The following is a 20544-nucleotide window of genomic DNA, read 5'->3' as shown; positions in this document are numbered from 1 at the left end:
CGTCCCAACAAACCTTTGATCCACATTTCTCCCTATATTTGACAATCCCGTCTTTTGGGATCAAAACGCAACCACTTTGTTGAGTAAAAGATGAGTCCAATTGGGCAATTTGCAAATATTATGATTTTTTTTTTTATTCCATTTATTACTTGCTCTGTAAATAGCAATGGCCGGTGCATATCAGTTAGCCTTCACAAACTTAATGAGTTCTCTCTTGACCAAGGCATGTCATATGGCAGCTTAATCAAGCTAGTTAAGAACATTCCGCACATTTTCCTATTACAATTTTGTTACAAAGATTTCCATACACTAATTGCCAGCAAGCTTGCAAGCTTGGCATAAAGAAATGTCAATATCAACGAACCAAAGTCACGTCTAAACGTCCATAGGGACTTAATCTTCGGGCTCTAAGACCAGACACCTCAAACAACAGTTCCTACAATGGTAGGAATATCCTCCAAACACCTGATCGCAAGCATGCTTGACCACAGATAAAGACGAAGCAAATAAAAAGAATCAATGACCTGCAATTCTACAAGTGGAGCTCCCATGAGCAGAGTGATAATATTTACACGAACGGGATGAAGTGAACATCGAGCTCCAAAAAGAATTTTAACTGTTGCCTATTTACTCTTCTAATGATATCGGATACTGATTGGGATTTTTCGATGGATATTAATGGTTCAAGACGTAGAGCCCAGATGGATCGCTTTCTTGGAAATACATCATACAGAATGCCCAGTTTCACTGTTTCCTGTATCCCTTGTTCCCGCTATATGCCTGCAGACTCTCATTAGTCTCTTCTTAGTGGATCAGCATCCTTGCAGAAGCCTAAGAAATGATAGTGGGAATATACTAAATTAGGGGAGGAAATGAGCCTAACTTCAATGACACAGCGCCTCTCCTTGGTCCACCCATCTCACAAAGCAGTCTGAATAGTCCTCAAGAACCTCAGAATTCTGTGCAATACGTATAACACAGGAAAAGAAGTTGCGTTAGCAGATATCACCTGTCGAATAAAAACTTAAGTACGCATTCTCTAAATACTGAAAGTAACAGTATAATCCATCGGACCACCCAAAAATTGAAGCTTAAATAGAGGTCAGAATGTGGATGTTTGAATTGATCCTTGCATAACTTGGATCAAAGGCTTCAAGCCAACCACCAAGAGCCTTGTAGCTCATTTGGTTGGCACCTCCTAATGTTTCCAAATGAATCATCTAGGGATCAAACTCTTCCTCCCCCAATTGTTGAATTATCAAAAAAGGCTTCAAGCCAACCATGAGGTCTGAATAAGCCAGGAACCAGCCATTGGTTATTTCAAATTTACTAAAAGTCAGACGGATGGGAGTGTGATGAACATAGATTATAGCAGCTGTTTATGGATGAATCTGTGCAGGCAATTATAATGATTCCTCTCTGTTGTGCCAAGGCCTGAGGATAGAAACCTGATGTTCTTGGTCAAGAAATATTGGGCAGATCAAATACTCCGGTTCAATACAAGGTGCAAAATGCTGTGGGCAGGCATTTGGAAATGTGAACAACGTGAATGGATAAAAATGCTTCCATGGAGAGTGAAAACACTGTTGACTTTCCATTGAAGCATAAATTGGCGTAGTACTTGAATAAGGAGAATGATCTTTGCCCATTATGTGGTAAAGAAAGAAAAAATAAAATACATCTATTTCTTTATTGTGAAGTTGTAAGGATAGCTTGGTTTGGTACTCAATGGGATCCAAGATTTGATCATATCCAAGTTGTGAGGATACCTTGGCAATAGAACTTTTAAAGTAATACGTTGCCCCAATCTCTGCTAAGAAAGGGAGATGTACAAGAGGAAATATTATTGATAGAGCACTTACATTGGATGCTCTATGGTAAATTAGGAACAGAGTTTGTTTTGACAGATAAGGAGTGGACACACAAGAACTAGTGAGAAATATTCACAGGAAGTATTGTAGTTTTGTTGGAGGTTTAAAGTTGACACCAAATACTAATGGAAAGGGGTGCTGATGGAAGGGTCTCTAGAGAGGTTTGCAAAAAGACAGCGGATGGTTGGGTGAAACTAAGGGAACATTTTGACACTCTGGATGATAATTACATTAGGAATAGGAATAGGTATTATTGATAACAGAAGATGTATCCTATTCATATGTTTGGTTATAAATTTTGAACAAACCCAAGCTTGTATTTCACAAAGGAAAAAGTTTGGCTACAACTCTGCTCTCATTTTATTGACAAATCCACCATTAGATTACATTTTTTTTCTTATATCTTCCATGCTTGCAAAATTTCCAAAAAATAAAAAATTAATAACTATGTCATCAATCAAAAGTTTAAATTTCAAGCTTTTGTAGTCTAAAATTATGCATAGAAAATAAGTTTATGGATTAAATGGTAAATAACATATGATTGGAATGAAATTTGATAAGCATGCTAAGAACATAAAAAAAACAAACAATTCAACAGTTAGATTTTCAAAATATGTAATCATGTTAATTTTTTTACTGATAGTTGTAGCTATTAATTACAACTAAATTTATAACCAAACTTTGTCCTTTCATAAATTATATTTATGAAATATCTTACTTATATATTTATATTTACATTGGACTCAATTATCCAAAAATTAAATATTTGAAAAGTTATGCTCATTTTCTATTTTTCAAATTCTTATAAAAAAATATTTTTATTTTTTATAAGAATATATGGGTCAAGATCAACTTTAAGAAATGGTACACCACTTAATAATTTTTATTAAAATAATATTATAAAAATCTCATCATTGGATTATATATTACATATAAACTATGGGTTAATCCCACATTGGAAAACAAGTGTGAGTTAAAGAGGTTTAAAACCTGTGCTGTATATTCAAGAGTTAGACCATTTTGGATATACACCACTTATTAGTTTCTTTAAGACATTCTCCCTTTTCCCCGTGTGTGTGTGTTAAAAATATTTAGTATTCTAAAAAAAAAAACATATAATCTTAACACGCGTGCCAAATTTTGTGCTAATGAATGTTATTTACTATTTAATTTATAAACTCATTTTTAATAAATAATAGAGAGGGAGAGAGAGAGATTATTTTTTAAGGATTATGTGCATGTAGAAAAAAAAATTTACATATATTAATTTTTAAAGTTATTACACGTATCAAAAAATAACTATTACAAATTTTTTAGAGATGAATAACTATTCCTTTTGAATTACTAGTACATGTATTCCACATTTATATATACATATATATAGGGTTTCAGTTAACTGAATTGGTAAAATTCCTAATGGTTGAATAAGAGATCTGAGGTTGATTGATGTCTTAATTTGATGATAAAGAGCTATCATTAGAAGTGGATGCCATAAGTTAAAACTCTCTCTCAAAAAAAAAAATATATATATATATATATATATAGTTGAATAAGAGATATGAGATTGATTGGTGTCTTGATCTGATGATAACTCTTTATCATCAGAAGTATACGCCATAAGTTGAAACTCTTTTTCAAAAAAAAAAAAATATATATATATATATATATAGTTGAATAAGAGATATGAGGTTGATTGGTGTCTTGATCTGATGATAAAGAGCTATCATCAGAAGTGGACGCCATAAGTTGAAACTCTCTCCAAAATATATATATATATATATATAGTTAAATAAGAGATATGAGGTTAATTAGTGTCTTGATTTGATGATAAAAAGTTATCATCAGAAGTAGACGTCATAAGTTGAAACTCTTTCAAAAAAAAAAAAATATATATATATATATATAGAGAGAGAGAGAGAGAGAGCAAATATTTCTTAAGATTATTTTTATATTTTTAATTATTATGTGCATATAAAGAGTTTTTCTTTTTTTCTTTTTGACATATATTAATTTTTAAAGTTATCATGCATATCAAGAAATGGCTAGTACAACAGTAAAAAGGGTGATGTCTCAAATATTTATTGAAGTAAAAAGGTTAACGTCTCAAATAGTTGTTGAGGTTGTGATTGGTGATGAGGTTTAAAGATGGACAACAATACAATTTGAGGGATACAGTTGAAGAGGCTCTAGAGAAAGGGAGAAAGTCATAATTAAAAGTGACGCTAAAGTGGTAATAGTCACAATCAAGAATGCAAGTGCTGCGGCTCAAAATGGGAAGTGGGGCATGTCCTGCATGACGTCCGTGAGTTGGCTACAAGTAGGAAGGGTTTTGTGTTTCAATTTGATTGGATAAAAATAAGGTAGCACACTCACGGTTTTGATGTGTATTTGTAAAGATAACATATCCGTGAGTATGGCCTTAGCATACTCTCTAGTCAAATGGGCTGAAAAGCATGGTGCCGAAGATTTCCTATTGCCTCCAGACCTACCTGTATCTATTTTGTTGTATATTTGTAAGGACAATACTTTAGTTTAAGACCTTTTGTAATGCCATTTCTCTTGAGGAAAGAATAAAATGAAATGGTAAGCATACAAAAGTATGTGCTCTAATGAGTCTAGATTTTATGGTAGCATCAAGATCCTAAAAAGGGCCAAGATTATACCACATCATCCATCCACCCTAAAATAATAATGGTTTAAAAGAAAAGTCATTCTTATCACTAAGATGTTTGCATTTCCAAGAGCCACACAAGAAAAATCTGTTTAGCTTTCCATTACACCATTATGATGTCCATCTCCATCAAAGCAAATTCTGTTCAACTTCATCATAATAATGGTTTGAAAAATAAAATAATTCTTATCACTATGACGTTTATGTTTCCAAAAGCCACACAAGCAAAACATATGTGCCTTTCCATTAAATCACTATGGTGTCTATCTCCATCAAAAGTTCTGGTTTATTTGTGAAACAGCCTCACTTGTCTTCCTTTTTATCTAAAATTGAAAATTTTACACACATTCATGAAATGTTTAGGGGCTGTTTGGATTTCATGTTTTCACTCACTCATCACTCAAAATTCATCACTCAAATATGGTGGGTCTCATGCATGAGAAGCTTGATTGGATTTGTTTTCAATTTTTGTTTCCATCACTCAAACTGTAGTGGCCAGTGAGGAGAGGGGAGCGGCTGACCTTGTTGGTCGGCCATGAACGAAGCTTCGAAGGAGCTTCTTGGGTCCATAGAGAGAGAGAGAGAGAGAGAGAGAGAGAGAGAGTCTGAGTCTGAGTCTGAGAGATTAGAGAAAAAGAAGTGAAAGGAGAAGAAGAGTCTGAACTCACTCAGTCCGTGGGTCCCACATAAAGTGAAAATATTTGAGATTTTAGAAAGAAAACTCTATCGGATTTATGAGCCAAACAAAGTTGAGATGGGTCTAGGGGGTTTTCAAGTTTAAAAAAAATGAGTTATAGGATGGTGAGTTTTGGGTGATGAGTGATGGGATATGGCTCACTCTCAAACCAAACAGGGCCTTAAGTTTTTAGTTTTTTTTTTTTTTTTTTTTTTCCTGAGCACATCATGGGATTGCATTGTCTTGTCTTTTTAGTTCTAAAGGCTAGCAAGCCTAAAAGAAAGGGAGAACTTAAAGGAATCTCTTATTTTGATTAAGACTTCCATCATTGAATGACATGAGAGAGTATGGGAGAGAAAGAGATCGGGGAATATCCCACCACTGCAGGCTTATTAGGAACCTGATCCAAACTCTTAAGCAATAGGCTGCTTTTATTTTGGTTGCCACCTTTCATCTTGAGGTGAGAATATGATTCTGGTAACTAGCCATCAGAGGGGGAGGGAGGTGGACAGGTTAATCTTGGGCAGTCTTAATTTTGGGGCTCTTTGCCACTTAGAAACATGGTTTAGTTTAACTGTCATATTGATTAAGAATGATTTTTTTGAAACCATTATTTTAGGGTCATATCAGCGGATTAATGATGTGGCATAATCTTGGCCCTTTATTGTATAAAAAAAAAAAAAAAAGAGGATTTAAAGAACTCTATATTGTAGAGTTCTCTAAGAACTCTAGAGTATCTTGATCCTAACTATAAATTGTAAAATTGACTAAATACCTCAACTAACTCTTAACAAACATGACAACTAATTGTCTAGAACAACTACCCAAAATATAATCTCTTAATCTTTTTATATTTTATTAGAAAGAATATAACAATTAAAAAGGTGCTTGCAAATGAGATATCTCAGTGTCTCAACTAATGTTTCAAGTTCGGTATACAAGTAACTATTGCATGTATACTTAACACATAATTTGAGACAACTTCTATCTAAGTACTGTCCATTCATAACAAATACTAGTTGCACATCAATGCTACAATGCTACTAACATCCAAAGGAGGTACTTACTTTCATGCTGTATCCATATTCACTTGTGGATGGGGTAGTTTCTCCCATCACTCCATTGACAACATTTTCTGATGAGAGCCCAGCAAGTGAAGAATTTGTGAGCACTGATGTCCTGCAGCCATATTTGGAGAGGTGAACTTCTTCAGTTATGGTTCAAATGTGAGTTAACATCCTTGTTACAAAAGCTACAAGGAAACACACCAACAACAAACAATCTACTCTCGCAGGATCATTACCCAGTAATGATCCTACGAGAGTAGGATACTGAGAGGGGTAATCTGGATATGGTCCTAATTTTTAAGAAGCATGGACATGCTGGGAACACTCCTTCATGCATGTTCCAATGTGTAGGGAGGGGAAAAAAATTTCTTTGATTTTGGATATGTTTTTAAAGATTTTTATAGTTATTTATATTTGAAAAGTTAAAATAAACATAAAAATGCCTGAAAATAAATCAAATATAACCAAAGATATATATTAATTAATTAATTTTCATATCATCACCGTGTAATGTCCTAACTTTTCAAGAATTGTTGTCTCATGTCGTGTTGTGTCATGTCCGTGTCCATGCTTCTTAGCCTGACTTTAAACATTTTCCATGAAGTGGCCACTCTAAACAATCAAACATGCACACTTGCTATTCACCCTCGTAGATTTTTACCATTGGAACAAAGAAGTTTGTGATTCTTGCTCCAACCTTCCATGTTCATACTTTGTTAGCCTGATTTTAAACATTTTCTGTGAAGTGGTCACTCTAAACAATCAAATGTACACACTTTCTATTCACCATGGTAGATTTTTACCATTGCAACAAAGAAGTTTGTGATTCTTGCTCTAAGCTTTTTCATGCTTAGATGGTTATTTTTTATGTTTGGGCTTTTGTAAAATTAACTAGCAAGATTATCACCATCTTAGAGCTAAATAAAAATTACCCGTCGAATTGGTCTTCCTCACATGAATTCCCAGAGGAAGATAACCAGTCCAGGTCAACAAAATTTGAGCAGGTAGATGCATCACCATGTTCAGAATAGTAAATACGATCACTCTCAAGGCATCGATCTCTTTGCATTTCTCCAAAAAGCTGCCTGCGAGGCATTGAAGGAGTATACCTACATAAAGACATCCACAGGAGGGGGGCCAAATTAGTTTAATGTATCCCAAAAGTAAACCATGCTGCATATCGTTAGGAATGCATTCACTTATATGAATTTAATAAATGGTGGTGCCACTCAATTAATTGCTAATAAATGAAATGAGATAGCAAAGACTAACTAAATACATACTTATGCAATGAAATACAGTGGAAGTGTCAAAAATACATCATATGAAACTAGTTTATTGACACAAATCAAAATAGATATTTTGCAACTTTCAAACAGGTCTAACAACCCAGCAAGAATTTCCGTGTCCAATCAGAAACACATGAACCCTGTTAGATTAAATGATTAAATTCAAAATTTCTTAACAGCTTAAACTTTTGGAATTGTCATAGTAGCAGAGCAGTCTTGGGTTCAAACCATATCTCCACCTTACCTCCCATTTAAAAAATTTCCCACATGTTGGGCCCCACTTAATAAGGGCAGTTTAGGTTGACACATGAAGGGAGAGTTTTAAATTAAATTATCTAAATTCATCATTTCTTAACCGTTTAAGCTTCTGGAACAAATGGTATTAGACCCAATCATGGGCCAGGTGGCCCACCCAACCTGACACACTTGGCCCATATTTAGCCAGTCTTGTACAATTATCTGAGGCCTGTCAAGCCAGACAATGCAGTCCAACCCAATATATAAACATGTTTTTTCTTTAACTTTAGTTTTGGACAAATATATGAGGACTTGTTCATAGGCCTTTATCTTTTACCCTAAACCTACTCTACCACCTTCCAACCACTCGCTCTCTCTCTCTCTCTATCTCTCTCTCTATACCCCCCACCCCCCACAATCTTCCCCCCATGAATGAGCAAAAACTTTATTAAGCGCAATGATCCTTTTAACATGCAGTTAATGGCAAAAGCCAACAACTGCTAAACCCACAGAAACTACAAACTGGTAGCGAAAGAAAAAAAAAATTAAAAAACAGATTACAAAGCATAGCTACAAACCAACACAGCAAACACCACCCCAAAAAACAAAACCAAAAAATAAAAAAAGGAAAAGAAAATATAGAACACAGCCAAAAAGAAAATCATATCTTATATTTATTTATATCCATAAAGTGTATTCACCAAGAGAACAAGAAAAGGAAAATGATGGTAAACCAATTGAAGTTTGAACAATGGCTTTAAGGAATCCAACAATGAGAGTAATGTAACCAAACCTTGAAAAAGATATATCACTGTCACAAGTTGAGATTTCTGGTGAAGACTCAGATAGAAAGTTGCTTGCTTCTTGTGATTGATCAGGTAACGCAGAGTGAGACATTTTCACCTGCTTCACATTTGTGCCTGATATGGGTGAGATGATATCACGAAGAAGGTTCCCATCTGATAAGGATCGTTTGAAAATTGACCTTGAAAATTTAAAAAAAAAAAAAAAAAAAAAAAACTCAACAATTATCAAATAAGCTGAAGCAGCAATGGCTGTAACAGATATTTTGGTTAAAGTAAGCACAACAGTTAAAAATTCAGCAATCCATAAAGTATGCATTACCATTAGTAATTTATAAAATCCTTTTTCCTTTTTTTTTTCTTTTTTTTTTTTTTTTGGTTTGAGAGGAAAAATTAAGGTAGACATGATCTTGACCCACTAGATTTTTTCCATAAAAATTCTCAGAAAATCATGATATCAAACTTATTTTCTTTAATATCATTGTCATATTTTTGTCAACAAAAAAGCTGCTTTATTGCCTTTCCTTTTAAGCATGTAGGATTTTAACCCCCATCATAGATGATTCTTTGCAACTTTGGATAACATTTACTATCTTACATGGTATACTTTGATTTCAACAATTAAATCATTTTTGTGATTTAAAATTATATACAAAGAAGAAAAATTTTCATCATAGCTAAATAGTAGGCAAAAAGGCACCATAGAATTCAGGCATCAGTTCAGTGCCACACCTGGTTTTATTAATGCCTTAGGCCCAAAGTCTATCAGCAATTATCTCATACCATTGAAACAATAAGCCATCAGTAAAAAACACATCCTACATACCATTAATGAAAAAGATATTTTTGCATGCTGTTAATGGATAGAAAGTCTATTTGGTATTAAACCGCTAACTTTTCACAAGTACATATACTAGCAGTCATTCAATTTTAAGCCAAGCCTGTTCAAGAATATTTCTTGAAAGAAAAGAGATCCAGTGAAACTAGAAATTAAGAAAGGCAGATAACATTTGAGGGCATATATCTATTTTTGCCTAGAATATATCTTTTATCCACCAGGTGCAATTAACTGATGAAGTTCAAGGCTTCATTTAGCCAGCTTCTTACCTTCCATCTTCATCCACATTTGCTTGTCCATTCCTCACAGCATCATAGTGCTGGTCTGAACCCAGTTCCCAAAGTGCAGGTTTGCCCTGTTGTGGCTGAAAGTGCCCCAGAAATCTGCACAAATTATTTGAAAAATAAAATTGCAATACAAAACTGCAAGCACTTATACTTTAGGATCAAGTTAGCCATTGCAAACAATTTAATGCACTATCTCCCTTCAACCCTTTTGAGCAAAATGCAGCAAGAGGAAGGAAAATTAATGGACCAACGTCATTGTCTCCACTGCATAAAAACTAAGAGATTACCGCAAGGATGCAGTCGGCATCCAGGGGTAGGGCAGTTGCTTTGTGAAAGTTGTTTTTTCTCCTGGTATAGGATTTTCAGATTAAGCTAAAATTTCAGGGGAGAATCTTGAGCAGCAGCAGCTGAAAGCCATTCATGACTTCCAACCATTGCAGCAGTTGATGTCCTCCATACCTCAGCAAGAATATTCTGGTGCCCAATACATCTATACAAACACTGGACCCCTAATGAAGGAGGAGGGATACTGGTTGGCTATGAAGCCCAGTACCTGATAAAACTGCAGTAAAATCACACTCTAAACCTCATCTCACTGCCACCCCGTCTTTAGTTAGAAAAGGCAAGAGGATAAGTTATATTATTTGAGCCAAAAAAATTCCAAGACACAAAAAACAAATGCCCTGACTAGAGAACAATTAATCAACATGTATATTCAACTTGTAGAACGGTCTACAAATGCCAGACACCAGAAGATTTAACCAGAAATAGACCTTGCTTTCTCCAAAAAATTAATACAAGATTTCAAATGCAAGACTTACACATTAATTGCATCTTGTTTCTCTGCATCCATGTAAGCATTGCTGTAATACCGTTGAAGAGTTCTGAAGAATTCTTGGGACTGAGTTGCTGCTTTCCACTGACCCCTTCTCTCAGAGAATATCTATGGCACCAGAAGTTGAAAAGGTTAACAAATGAAGCAGATTGATAAAGATTAAGATAATTACTTAGGAAACATAATGAATACTTGTAAGAGTGTAACAGTTGATCCACAACCAGGTACCCATTAAAGTAACCATATCAAACTATACTGCATAGTTTAACATCAAATTCCCTAAGACTATGGTTCAGTTTACATTTCAAATTATGGAGAGCATAGCTATTAATGTTATAAGTATGTGCCTACTTTCTAATAGCTTATGCTTTTAAACTAATAGTTCACTATCACGATATCATGGTGTACTTGTCCTTTGGTACAAGTCTTGTGAACCCTCCTCCTAGTAACTTCTTCTGTTTTTGGACATGCAAGGCCACATTTAGTTCATCATTTGATAGGCATTAATTAGAGCTGGTCTTGACAACTAGGACAACAGGTCCACCCTATTAAACGCAAGTGTGGCTTAGAATCCACAATTTACACAGTTCTGAAAAAGGAGATCTCCTGTGTCAAAACAACCCAGAACAGATATCCAAAGCAAACTATAGTATCCATATACAGTTTTTGCAACCTGTCCTCCTCTTAACTGTCATAAAAGCTATATTCTGACACCAGGAAACTTAGAAGGATGCACTTCCGGCTAACTAGGCCCATGAATGAATTGGACTCAGACTAATCAGGGTATATTCCATATATCATGATCCGATTTAACAAGGAAACAACATTCAGTCTAATAACATTGCAGATGGATGAGAGAATGCATAAAAGGAGCTCAGAGATGAGAAGATTAATCAATGTTATACAGAAAATTTGACTCGAACTAAGAAAGATATATAAAAGGAGCTCAGAGATGAAAGATGTTTAGAAAGTAATGAGTGATGCAAAGTAAGATTGGGAGAGTTTGACCGTGGACCATCTTTTACTCCAATGCAGTTTCGTTAGAGAGTTTTGGTTGCTTGTATTTAGTTCAATTGGGATAGATTGGGAAATGTCCAAGTTGGAGGTCAACATGTTTGCTAGTTGGACAGGGCAATTTGGTAGGCATAGTAGTAGTAAGACAGATGGAAGGCCTAACATAGTGCCTTTGTAGGGAGAAGAATTCTAGGAATTTGAGGGTCATAAGCCATCATTACTGGAGTTAAAGTTGCTGTTCCTGCAAATACTTTATGCTTGGATGGATTCTTCCTGCTGCTTACCTTCTCTTCTTTGTACATTTTTTGGATTTTCTGGATTTTAGAAGTTGGCTTTAATCTTTTCTCTCTTTCTTTCTTTCTTTCTTTCTTTTGGGTTGTTATCTCTTGTATACATCCTGCTGTATTAGGGTTGAGTGCCTCTTTTGCGCAAATTTTATGTAAGGTTTATTTACTTATAAATAAAAAAAAGAATTTAAAAACAACATCAGGAAAGTCATAAATCATAGCAATGCAACCAGAGAGATGGAGAGAACCTACGTATGAACAAGTGACAGTGAGTCAGAGACAATGAATGTGCCATATTTCTAATTGCCTAGTGAAGGTATCATATGTATCTTCTTTGAAAGGGACACAATCTTATCTAATGCCATATACAGAACTTAAATCCACCATCAAGTCTTGGGTAATATAATGGTGGATATTATTTATTATTTAAAAACATACTAGTAATCAATCAGATCATAATACTATCAGACCAGATTATCTTTTTAAGAGTTTAATTAGTCAGTTGAAAATTAAGCACATTCAGCTTCTTAATGGATTAATATATAAGACACCCCCCCTCCCCAACCACCCCCAAAAAAAAAAAATACTGTAGTAAATCAAAATCAGATCCATAGACAGACCCTACACCAATAAAACAATTTTAAAAGCAAAATTCTAACCCAGTAATTCAGTATGATCAGTTTAGGAAGGGCAAAAAAAAAAAAAAAAGATGAAAGGAAATTATACATAATTTCATCAACACACTTTATAGTTTGAAAGCAGTAAATACAAAGCACTTTGAAAGAGTATCACAAGTGATAATTACCTTGTTGTGAGCGGCTGAGCCACCATATTGGTGAGCAAGAGTGTCACCCATTCTCTCGTAAAATCCCATCAAATTGTCTGCTAAAGGAGCATCAAGATCTATCTTTGGCTTGTCTATAACACCCAGAGCATGAAGTTGGTGTCCAAGAGCTGCTAATCCATAAGCATATTGTGCAACATTTGTGCGATCCAGGCAATCAATACAATTGGTCCGGAGCACTCCCCTTTGGAACATGGATTCCTTGACAGAATGATTCCCGTTAGCAACATTACTAGCACCATGCTTTCCACCGTTGAGTTTCCTCTCAAAGTTATCAGCATCCACATCATCAGTGTCGTAGTGCCTCTGAGGAGATAAGTCCCCATTGTCTATATTCCTGCATCAAATTTCAAATGCCAGCCACATCATCAGATTCATTAGTTAATCTTAAATTTTATAATTTCATGAGATGACCATAGAAACCAAAAAAAAAAAAAAACACACAAACAAACAAACAAACCCTTACTCAGAGGAATGCCATCTTAGACTCCCTTCACGCCTCAAGGCTGGTGTTACTTGGCAATAGAAGAACCCAGTAATCGTAAGTGCATATGCAGCCACTTTGCCAAGAAGTAGCAAAACATTTGTAGCTTTGCTGGAATTGCAGGGGAAGAGTCAGAAACAATTTGCAATAAAAATCAATTCTCAAGAAAATATAGAATTATTTGAAAGAAATAAAAAAGGGGTTGGGGGGGGGGGGGGGGGGGGGGAAGAATTGACCACATGCATACCTCCGAGAATGTTTATGTAGATCCCAATGAAGAAATCTAAGACGGTTCTCCTCAGATAAATCTTTATTAATGAACTCAATTGCATTAGCAAACTCTGCACGAAGAATGGACTCTCGAGGCTTCTTCTCATGTGTCTGTCAATTGCCGAATTTCAATAATCAATCACAATGTATGTTAAAATAAAATTTACATGAAATATAGATCAGTTGTTTTAATATTCAGAGTGTCAGTAAGACTCTTTCATAGTGTAAAGCTCTCTCCTTGAGGAAATTTTTAACAATATATAAAGAAGAATAAATAAATGAATAGAAAGATAATGAATAACGATGACAAAAATTACTAAACCCATCAATCAATAAAGAAACTGACCTTAATTAAATTCAAAATAATTATGGGGTTTCCATATCTCTTGACAAGATTTTCAAAATGAAGTCTGGTAGCTTCATAATTTTGGTCCTTCTTTGACACTGGAAAAGGACAGAAGTTAGTTACAAAAATAAATGGCATATACTTAACTGCCACTACTTATGCAAGGACATACATATAATGTCTGGTTTAAGATTCAAGCGTGAAGTTTCCTGTGACCAAAAAAGAGGGATTGAGCCTCGGTTCTGGACAACAGAGCTTATTTGCATGGGAAGCCCTTCTGGAACATCTTCAAACACAATCTGTTCTGTCTCAACATCATTAGCAACTCTACCTTTCTCATTTACACCTCGTTTTAGATACCTAAATTAGAAGTAAACAATGAGTGAGGCCCTCATATGCCACATGAGGTAAATATACACTAAGGATGTAAATAAATACTCAATCTTAAACATATCATATAATCTTTATTCTATAACAATGGCAACCAGAGAACCCAGAACCCAATTCATGTTGCACAACCAAGTGAGGGTCATGTCAAAATCAATCCACAAAAAAATAAGTTTCTGGTGAACTATGTCAAATATTCATTTGGGTTAATCCAATGATTGCATGAACCATATAGAGATTATGGAAAAGATTGATTCATGTTTCTCAAAAGGTTATATTTGAATTTAATACCATTGATAAACCACATGACTCAAAAGTAATTTTCTCATGTATGTGTATCCATCCCCATACTAAGCACATGGTGTAACCAGGAAAAAGACAAATCTGTATGAACTCTTACCTGGTGCCTGCATAGTGACGAGAACGTCTAGCAATGAGGGCCACTTTGAACTCTCGTCCAGACACAGAGAGTGTTGCCTAGATTTGAGTAGCATGAATCCATCAGAGATGAAAGAATAAAAAAATATTAAAAAAATAACAAAATAATTATCTGAATAGTTGGGCAGACATTATTTAAAAATAGCAAGTCAACAAATTTTAGCGAATGTAGTAAACCAGCAATAACAACATTTGGTAGGAATGATAATACCCCAAAGAAATATTATGTATCTGCATTATACTCACTTCATAAGACTAACTCCAAAGATTTAAGTCCATATATGAAACAAGTACAAAGACATAGAGAATACAGAGGAAAGAACTAAATAATCTCATTCCAAAGAGAAGGGCATCAATTAATACATGAAATTGCACATGAACAGAGTCAGAATCTGGTACAATAAAATTTCAAATGATTTGAACAATGATGGTAATGTTTCAGCAAACTAGGATTCACAAATGAGTCCAGAAAGTTCCAAGAATCTTCTGAACAGAATGATGTGAAAGTTATACTAACATCCACATCCCCCATACTAATTTAATTAGTTCTTGTTAGATCATCAAAAACATCATTCATTCCTTACCTGCTTAAAAAAGCCATAAACCAAAGCAACTGTCCAAAGAGTATTCTGGAGGTGATTCCGGATTTCCCGAGTCAAGAACTCATTCCAAACAAACATGGTTTCGTAGAGAACAGGGCCAGTCTCGTGATTACTTAAGTTCTTTTGAAGACTACGCATAACATGATATGAGTAGCTAAAAAAGAAGTCCTTTGTTAGATCCACCATGCATAGGAGCTTCTTGTATCTAAGATCAACAAAGAATATAAAGTTAGCGACAATAATGACCATATTTAGAGCAAGAATAATTGGTAAAAAAGAATAAGATATATGTTTAAATAAGGAACGGTCGAGAGAATACAGAAGATTCCCCTCACACTTGGTTGGGCATGTGTGTGTTCATGTTACGCACTAACTAAAAAATGAATCAAGCTTCATTTGTAACCAATCAAAGCAGAAGCTCTGAACTTAATATGACAATTACCAATACAATTAATGCTATCTCTAAGAAAGATTAAAAGTGGGAAGAAGTGAAATACTTCTGTCAGTATAGACTAAATAATATTCATTTAAGATGATCACAACATATTTTAGTATTCACAAATTTATTATGCTCTAACTTATAACTTTGAAGTGCATAAAAGTGAAAGAAAGAATATGGTCTAAAGTCAGATTGCATGTTCCTACCAGGTTAAAAAGAAAGAAAGACTGGAAGAATCACATCAGAGACATTAATTTTCACAAAAGACAGATACAAAGCTGAGTAACATTCATGGTTCCCTTCACAAGTACCATGGACAAATACATTTACATGCAGAATGGATTAATGACCTGTTCTCATTCATAGAATTAGCAATACTGGACCCATCAGTAGAATTCAGAAACGGAATCATCTCACTCTTCGAGACACCATATACAGTATGACCGCATATTGCACCAATCTGTCTTCTTTTTGTGATAAGCAGCATATAATAAGGCCCCAAAAATTTGATGAATCCTGAAAACAGCAAACCAATATGAGTACCGTCATAATGTTGTTGGTTTATTAAGATATTAGAATGCATACTAAGGCCCTGCATACCAACAATTCCATAACAAGTAGTGACAAACTTTAGTCCACCCGTGGACTTGTTTCCTTCATGTATCCGCCTCAAAAGGTCAGAGCATTCCCTTTCTGTATATGCGGTAGAATCTTCACGAATGTTTAACTCGCAAGGGTCCAGCCGGTCAATCTTTAGCACTCTCCAATATGTTCTACCCTTGTCCCTCCCTATCATGTAAAAATTCTGCAGCATAAAACATAGTAGATGTTTGCTTAAGTTGGTTTGTCTACATAAAATTTACTGCTACACACAATATACCAATTCAAGTACGAACTTTCGTATGATCCAAATAATTCACAATTTTAATATGCCAAGATAGAAATATGTTGCCGATAAATAACTATTTATAACAAAAAGCAAGTTACAAAATAAAATCCATTAATATCTGTTGGAAATTTCCTCAAGTTCCCATTTGGATGTGGTTACCTATTTAGCTTTTCTGGGTGAGAAAGGACAGTTGACTTTGTTACCTATTAGGATCCCATATGGGGAGAGAAGAAAACTCTTAAAAGAAGAGCTCTCTTAAGAGAAGGTAAAAACTCTTAGAGGAAAAGTTGTTTAATAGAGAGGTTGGGTGTTGTAATCCTCATTGAGTATAATAGATTTGATCTCCCTCTCCATGGAGGTAGGCATTTTGCAAAGACAAGTAAACATTTGTATTCTTATTTTTCTTTACTGTTATTTGTTCAAATCTATGAGGTGTTATCACACAAGTGGTGTAAGAGCTTTTGCTATCTCAATAATTGGTATCAGACCTGCCACTATTGCATAAAAAATGGTGTCAAATTCCCTGGTTAGTCCAAGTATGGTTTGGGGGAAGATAATGTACAAGTTTGCAATTATTTGATAGAAGCCCATGCAAGTTTGTCTTTGGCTGTGCTAACAATAATCATCCTACTTGAGAAAAGCAATTGCATTAACATGATGGATAATAAAGAAGAAGATTGCTTGATGAAATTTAAGTCAAGGTAGAGATTTGTTGGAAATTGCCTCACATCTCTATTTGGACTTGGTTAAGTATTTGGCTCTATATGGTGAGGAAGGAAATTAGATTTGGTTTTTTTTTTGGGGTTTTCTTTGTGCGAAAGGAATGACCATCTTTTTTTTTTTGCTAGGTAAATAGGGGAAAGGGGCTAGATGGGTTCCGACACTATTACCAATGCTTCACAAGAGCTGCTAAACCACTGAGGTATCCCTTAAACCCAGAAAAGAATGTATATTCCTTGTGAGAACCTCATCAAGGGGGATTACACAATGGTGACTTGGTGTGTATGTGCTGTTGTAGTGGGGAGACCATGGACCACATCTTGATTCATTGTAGTGTGGCCTTTGAGTTGTGAAGTTTGATATTCAGGCTGCTTGGGATTCAGTGGGTATTACTGAAGTAGGTTCTTGACTTATTATGTGGGTGGCAGAGAAGGGGTCCTAATTCAAATATTTGGAATCTTACTCCTTTATGTTTGATGTGGAATATATGGAGGGAGAGAAATCAGCGATGTGAAGTACATGTCAGCTCAAATTCAAGCATCCTTCGTTAGTTCTCTTTATGAATGGCCTTGTTTCGGGTCTCACTGATAGTAATTGTATTTATTCCTTCATAGAGATGCTCATTTGTAGATATTTTTCCACTGTAACTCTTTAGGCTACTTCATGTCTCATTTCAATAAAATTATTTTACCTATCCCAACAAAAAAAAAATTAATATTTTTTGTACACCAAGGAATAGGATTTGAAGGCTTATATATAGATAGTCCTGTGAAGGTTTTTGGTGGCTTTGACCCAAGGGTCATCTCACATGAATTATCCAAAGAGAAGGAAATGCTCTTCGAAGAAGATTTCTCTTAAGAGAGGAGACAACTCTTACAAGAAGAATTCTCTTGATCAAGGAGAAAACTCCTAGAAGAAGAGTAGTTTGATAGCTCTTTAGGGTTGCAAAGGATACCCACAAGCGAGAGCTATGTAAGAGAGGTAAAGTGCTGTAATACTCATTAAATATTTGCCGAGCCATGTAAATTCTCAAGTTCCAGTGTGTATGCTTGTTAATTTAGTTATCTAAGAAGAAGATTTATAGGAGCCTCCGCTATCCCAATAATTGGTATTGGAGCTTCTGCTATAGCATAAAAATATCAAAAGGAGTGAGAGAGACCTATAACATTTACACGGCAATCTCAACACTTTGTTCAATCTAACAAGAGCAGTTAGGGCGCTCATTCAAATTTTTTTTTTTTTTTTTTTTTTTTTTGATGATGTGGAACCTCACCAAGGTAGGTCCTTTGGACTCACTGGGGAGTAACACAGACACATGATATCAAGTAATCCGAGGAACTCCTAGTGGGGATTGAACCCAGATTTCTGGGTCTACGGTCGTCTCATTCTTTCAATTAAATGAAACATTTGTGGCAACTTGTATTTCATAGAACATAGTTTGCAAAAGGAGTAAAAAAAAGAAGAAATAAGTAGGCGTAGCGAAAACTCGGCCATAGACCTCTAAAACTTGTTCTAGTATAAATAGAAGCATTCTATAACCAAAAAAAAAAAATAAATAAAAAAAAAAATAAAGAGAGTTGTGCAGCAAGTACAAGTGACCTCAATGCACACTTGAATTAGCTCATTTTGTGATCTTACTAGTGAAAGTGAAACTTGGCAATTGAACTTGAACACAGAAAGTGAAGCTGAGGATACACTGATCTAGAAATTGCGATTCAAGCCACAAACTCGGAAAAAAAAAAAAAAAAACGAAGAGATCTAATATATATATATATATATATTAGAGAAAAAAAAATGAGAAATGAAAGAAATGCGATTACCGATCGAGTCTCGTAGAGCCTGAATTTCTGCATACAAGCTTGGAGGAAGCGGCAGCGGGGGACTCTTCAGTGATGGAGGACTGTGAAGAAGAGACTCCGTTGTTCTCTAAGCACCACGCGCCATTGATACAGATACAGAGAGAAACAAAAAAATTAAACTTCAAAAGCCCCGAGCTGAGTCGAGCTCAGGGATGGTATCGTAATTGCATTCAATCTTCTCCGAATATGATGATAACGATTAACAGTCTTCTAGAAATAACAGCAGCTTGAGCTTCGAGATTCCTTTGCATACAATGGAGTTTGGTTGCTTCAAATACAACATGGTCCGTGACCTTCACTCTTTTTTCTTTTTCTTTTTTTGTTTGTATATTTTTGGAAAAATATTGAAATTATTATTACTATTACCACAAACTATAATAATAATTTCAATATAACAAACTTTTTCTCTTTTTCCATTCACAGCCAAATGCTTCTTCTATCTGGTTTTGTTGAAACACAAAGCAAGCAAAAGAGCTTTCTGATCGAATATTAAAAAAATAAAAATAAAAATAAAAATAAAAAAAGAAGGAAAAACTCGAATTGAGAGATCGAATATTGTTGTTATTATTTTACAGATCAGAGAGGAGGAAGAGAGGTTTGGAAATTGAAGGTTTTTTTTTTTTTTTTTGGTGTTTTTGGAAGAGAAAGATCGAGCAACAAATTGATGGCTTTGGGAGGTTCGAGAGAGTTTGAAACCAGAGAAAAAGAGAAATGAGAGAGAGAGAAAGGGAAGCTAATTATTGGCGATGTTAATTTTTATATGTAAGGTACAAGGAGCTGTGTTTGTGTTGTTGTTGTTTTTCAAAGATAACATAACAGAGACAAACAGAGAAAAGGAGAAGCTCTCAGATCCAAAAGCTGTAGAGAGAGAGAGAGAGTAGTCTGTAGTAATCAAATCAAAACCACAACTTCGGTCACCGCTCCATCCACATATAATAATATTCGTTTTTTATTTATTTATTAATATCAATAAATGTTAGTACCTTTTAATAATAGTATATGTAATTATTCATATATATATTTACTTATAAAAAATAAAATAAAATAAAATAAAATGTTAGACTTAGATAATTTTATTAGTAAGTTTCAATTTATGGTATTTGTTTTTTATGATATCTTTTTGTCATTAGATCAAGACACCAATCAATTTTTGGTACAAACAGATATTGAACCTCAAATCTCTTATTTAACCATTAGAGATTTTATCAGTTAAGTAAACTGAAACTCACTACTATTGCATACTTGATACAAATATCATTTTGAATTTATATTTTTAAAATATGATTTTTGTTAAAATTGTGAAAAACTAGATTTGAGGATTTTAACTTAAAAACAAGATTTCAATCTATATACCAATACGTAAATAGTGAATGCGTAACAAAAAGGGTATA

At 34.6% G+C, this 20544-nt stretch overlaps 1 protein-coding gene across 1 annotated transcript; it reads right to left on the bottom strand.

Annotated features, from left to right (window-relative positions):
* Positions 1-233: 233 nt before the first annotated feature.
* On the bottom strand, positions 234-20068 carry LOC112019822 (phosphoinositide phosphatase SAC3). The gene is made up of 16 exons (XM_024052369.2): positions 19115-20068; positions 16286-16490; positions 16036-16201; positions 15229-15451; positions 14607-14683; positions 13992-14179; positions 13820-13917; positions 13451-13584; positions 13186-13314; positions 12681-13056; positions 10561-10682; positions 9722-9835; positions 8605-8796; positions 7218-7394; positions 6286-6397; positions 234-959 (listed from the first exon to the last, which is right to left on the bottom strand). Exons 1-16 carry the CDS (start codon positions 19145-19147, stop codon positions 885-887), a joined length of 2421 nt encoding a protein of 806 aa, XP_023908137.2. The 5' UTR covers positions 19148-20068; the 3' UTR covers positions 234-884.
* Between the last annotated feature and the right edge of the window lie 476 nt (positions 20069-20544).

Source organism: Quercus suber, unplaced genomic scaffold (genome assembly GCF_002906115.3).
Source record: "Quercus suber isolate HL8 unplaced genomic scaffold, Cork oak 2.0 scaffold_1006, whole genome shotgun sequence".
Classification (NCBI taxonomy): Eukaryota; Viridiplantae; Streptophyta; class Magnoliopsida; order Fagales; family Fagaceae; genus Quercus; species Quercus suber.
This window is presented reverse-complemented; position numbering and strand designations above follow the sequence as displayed.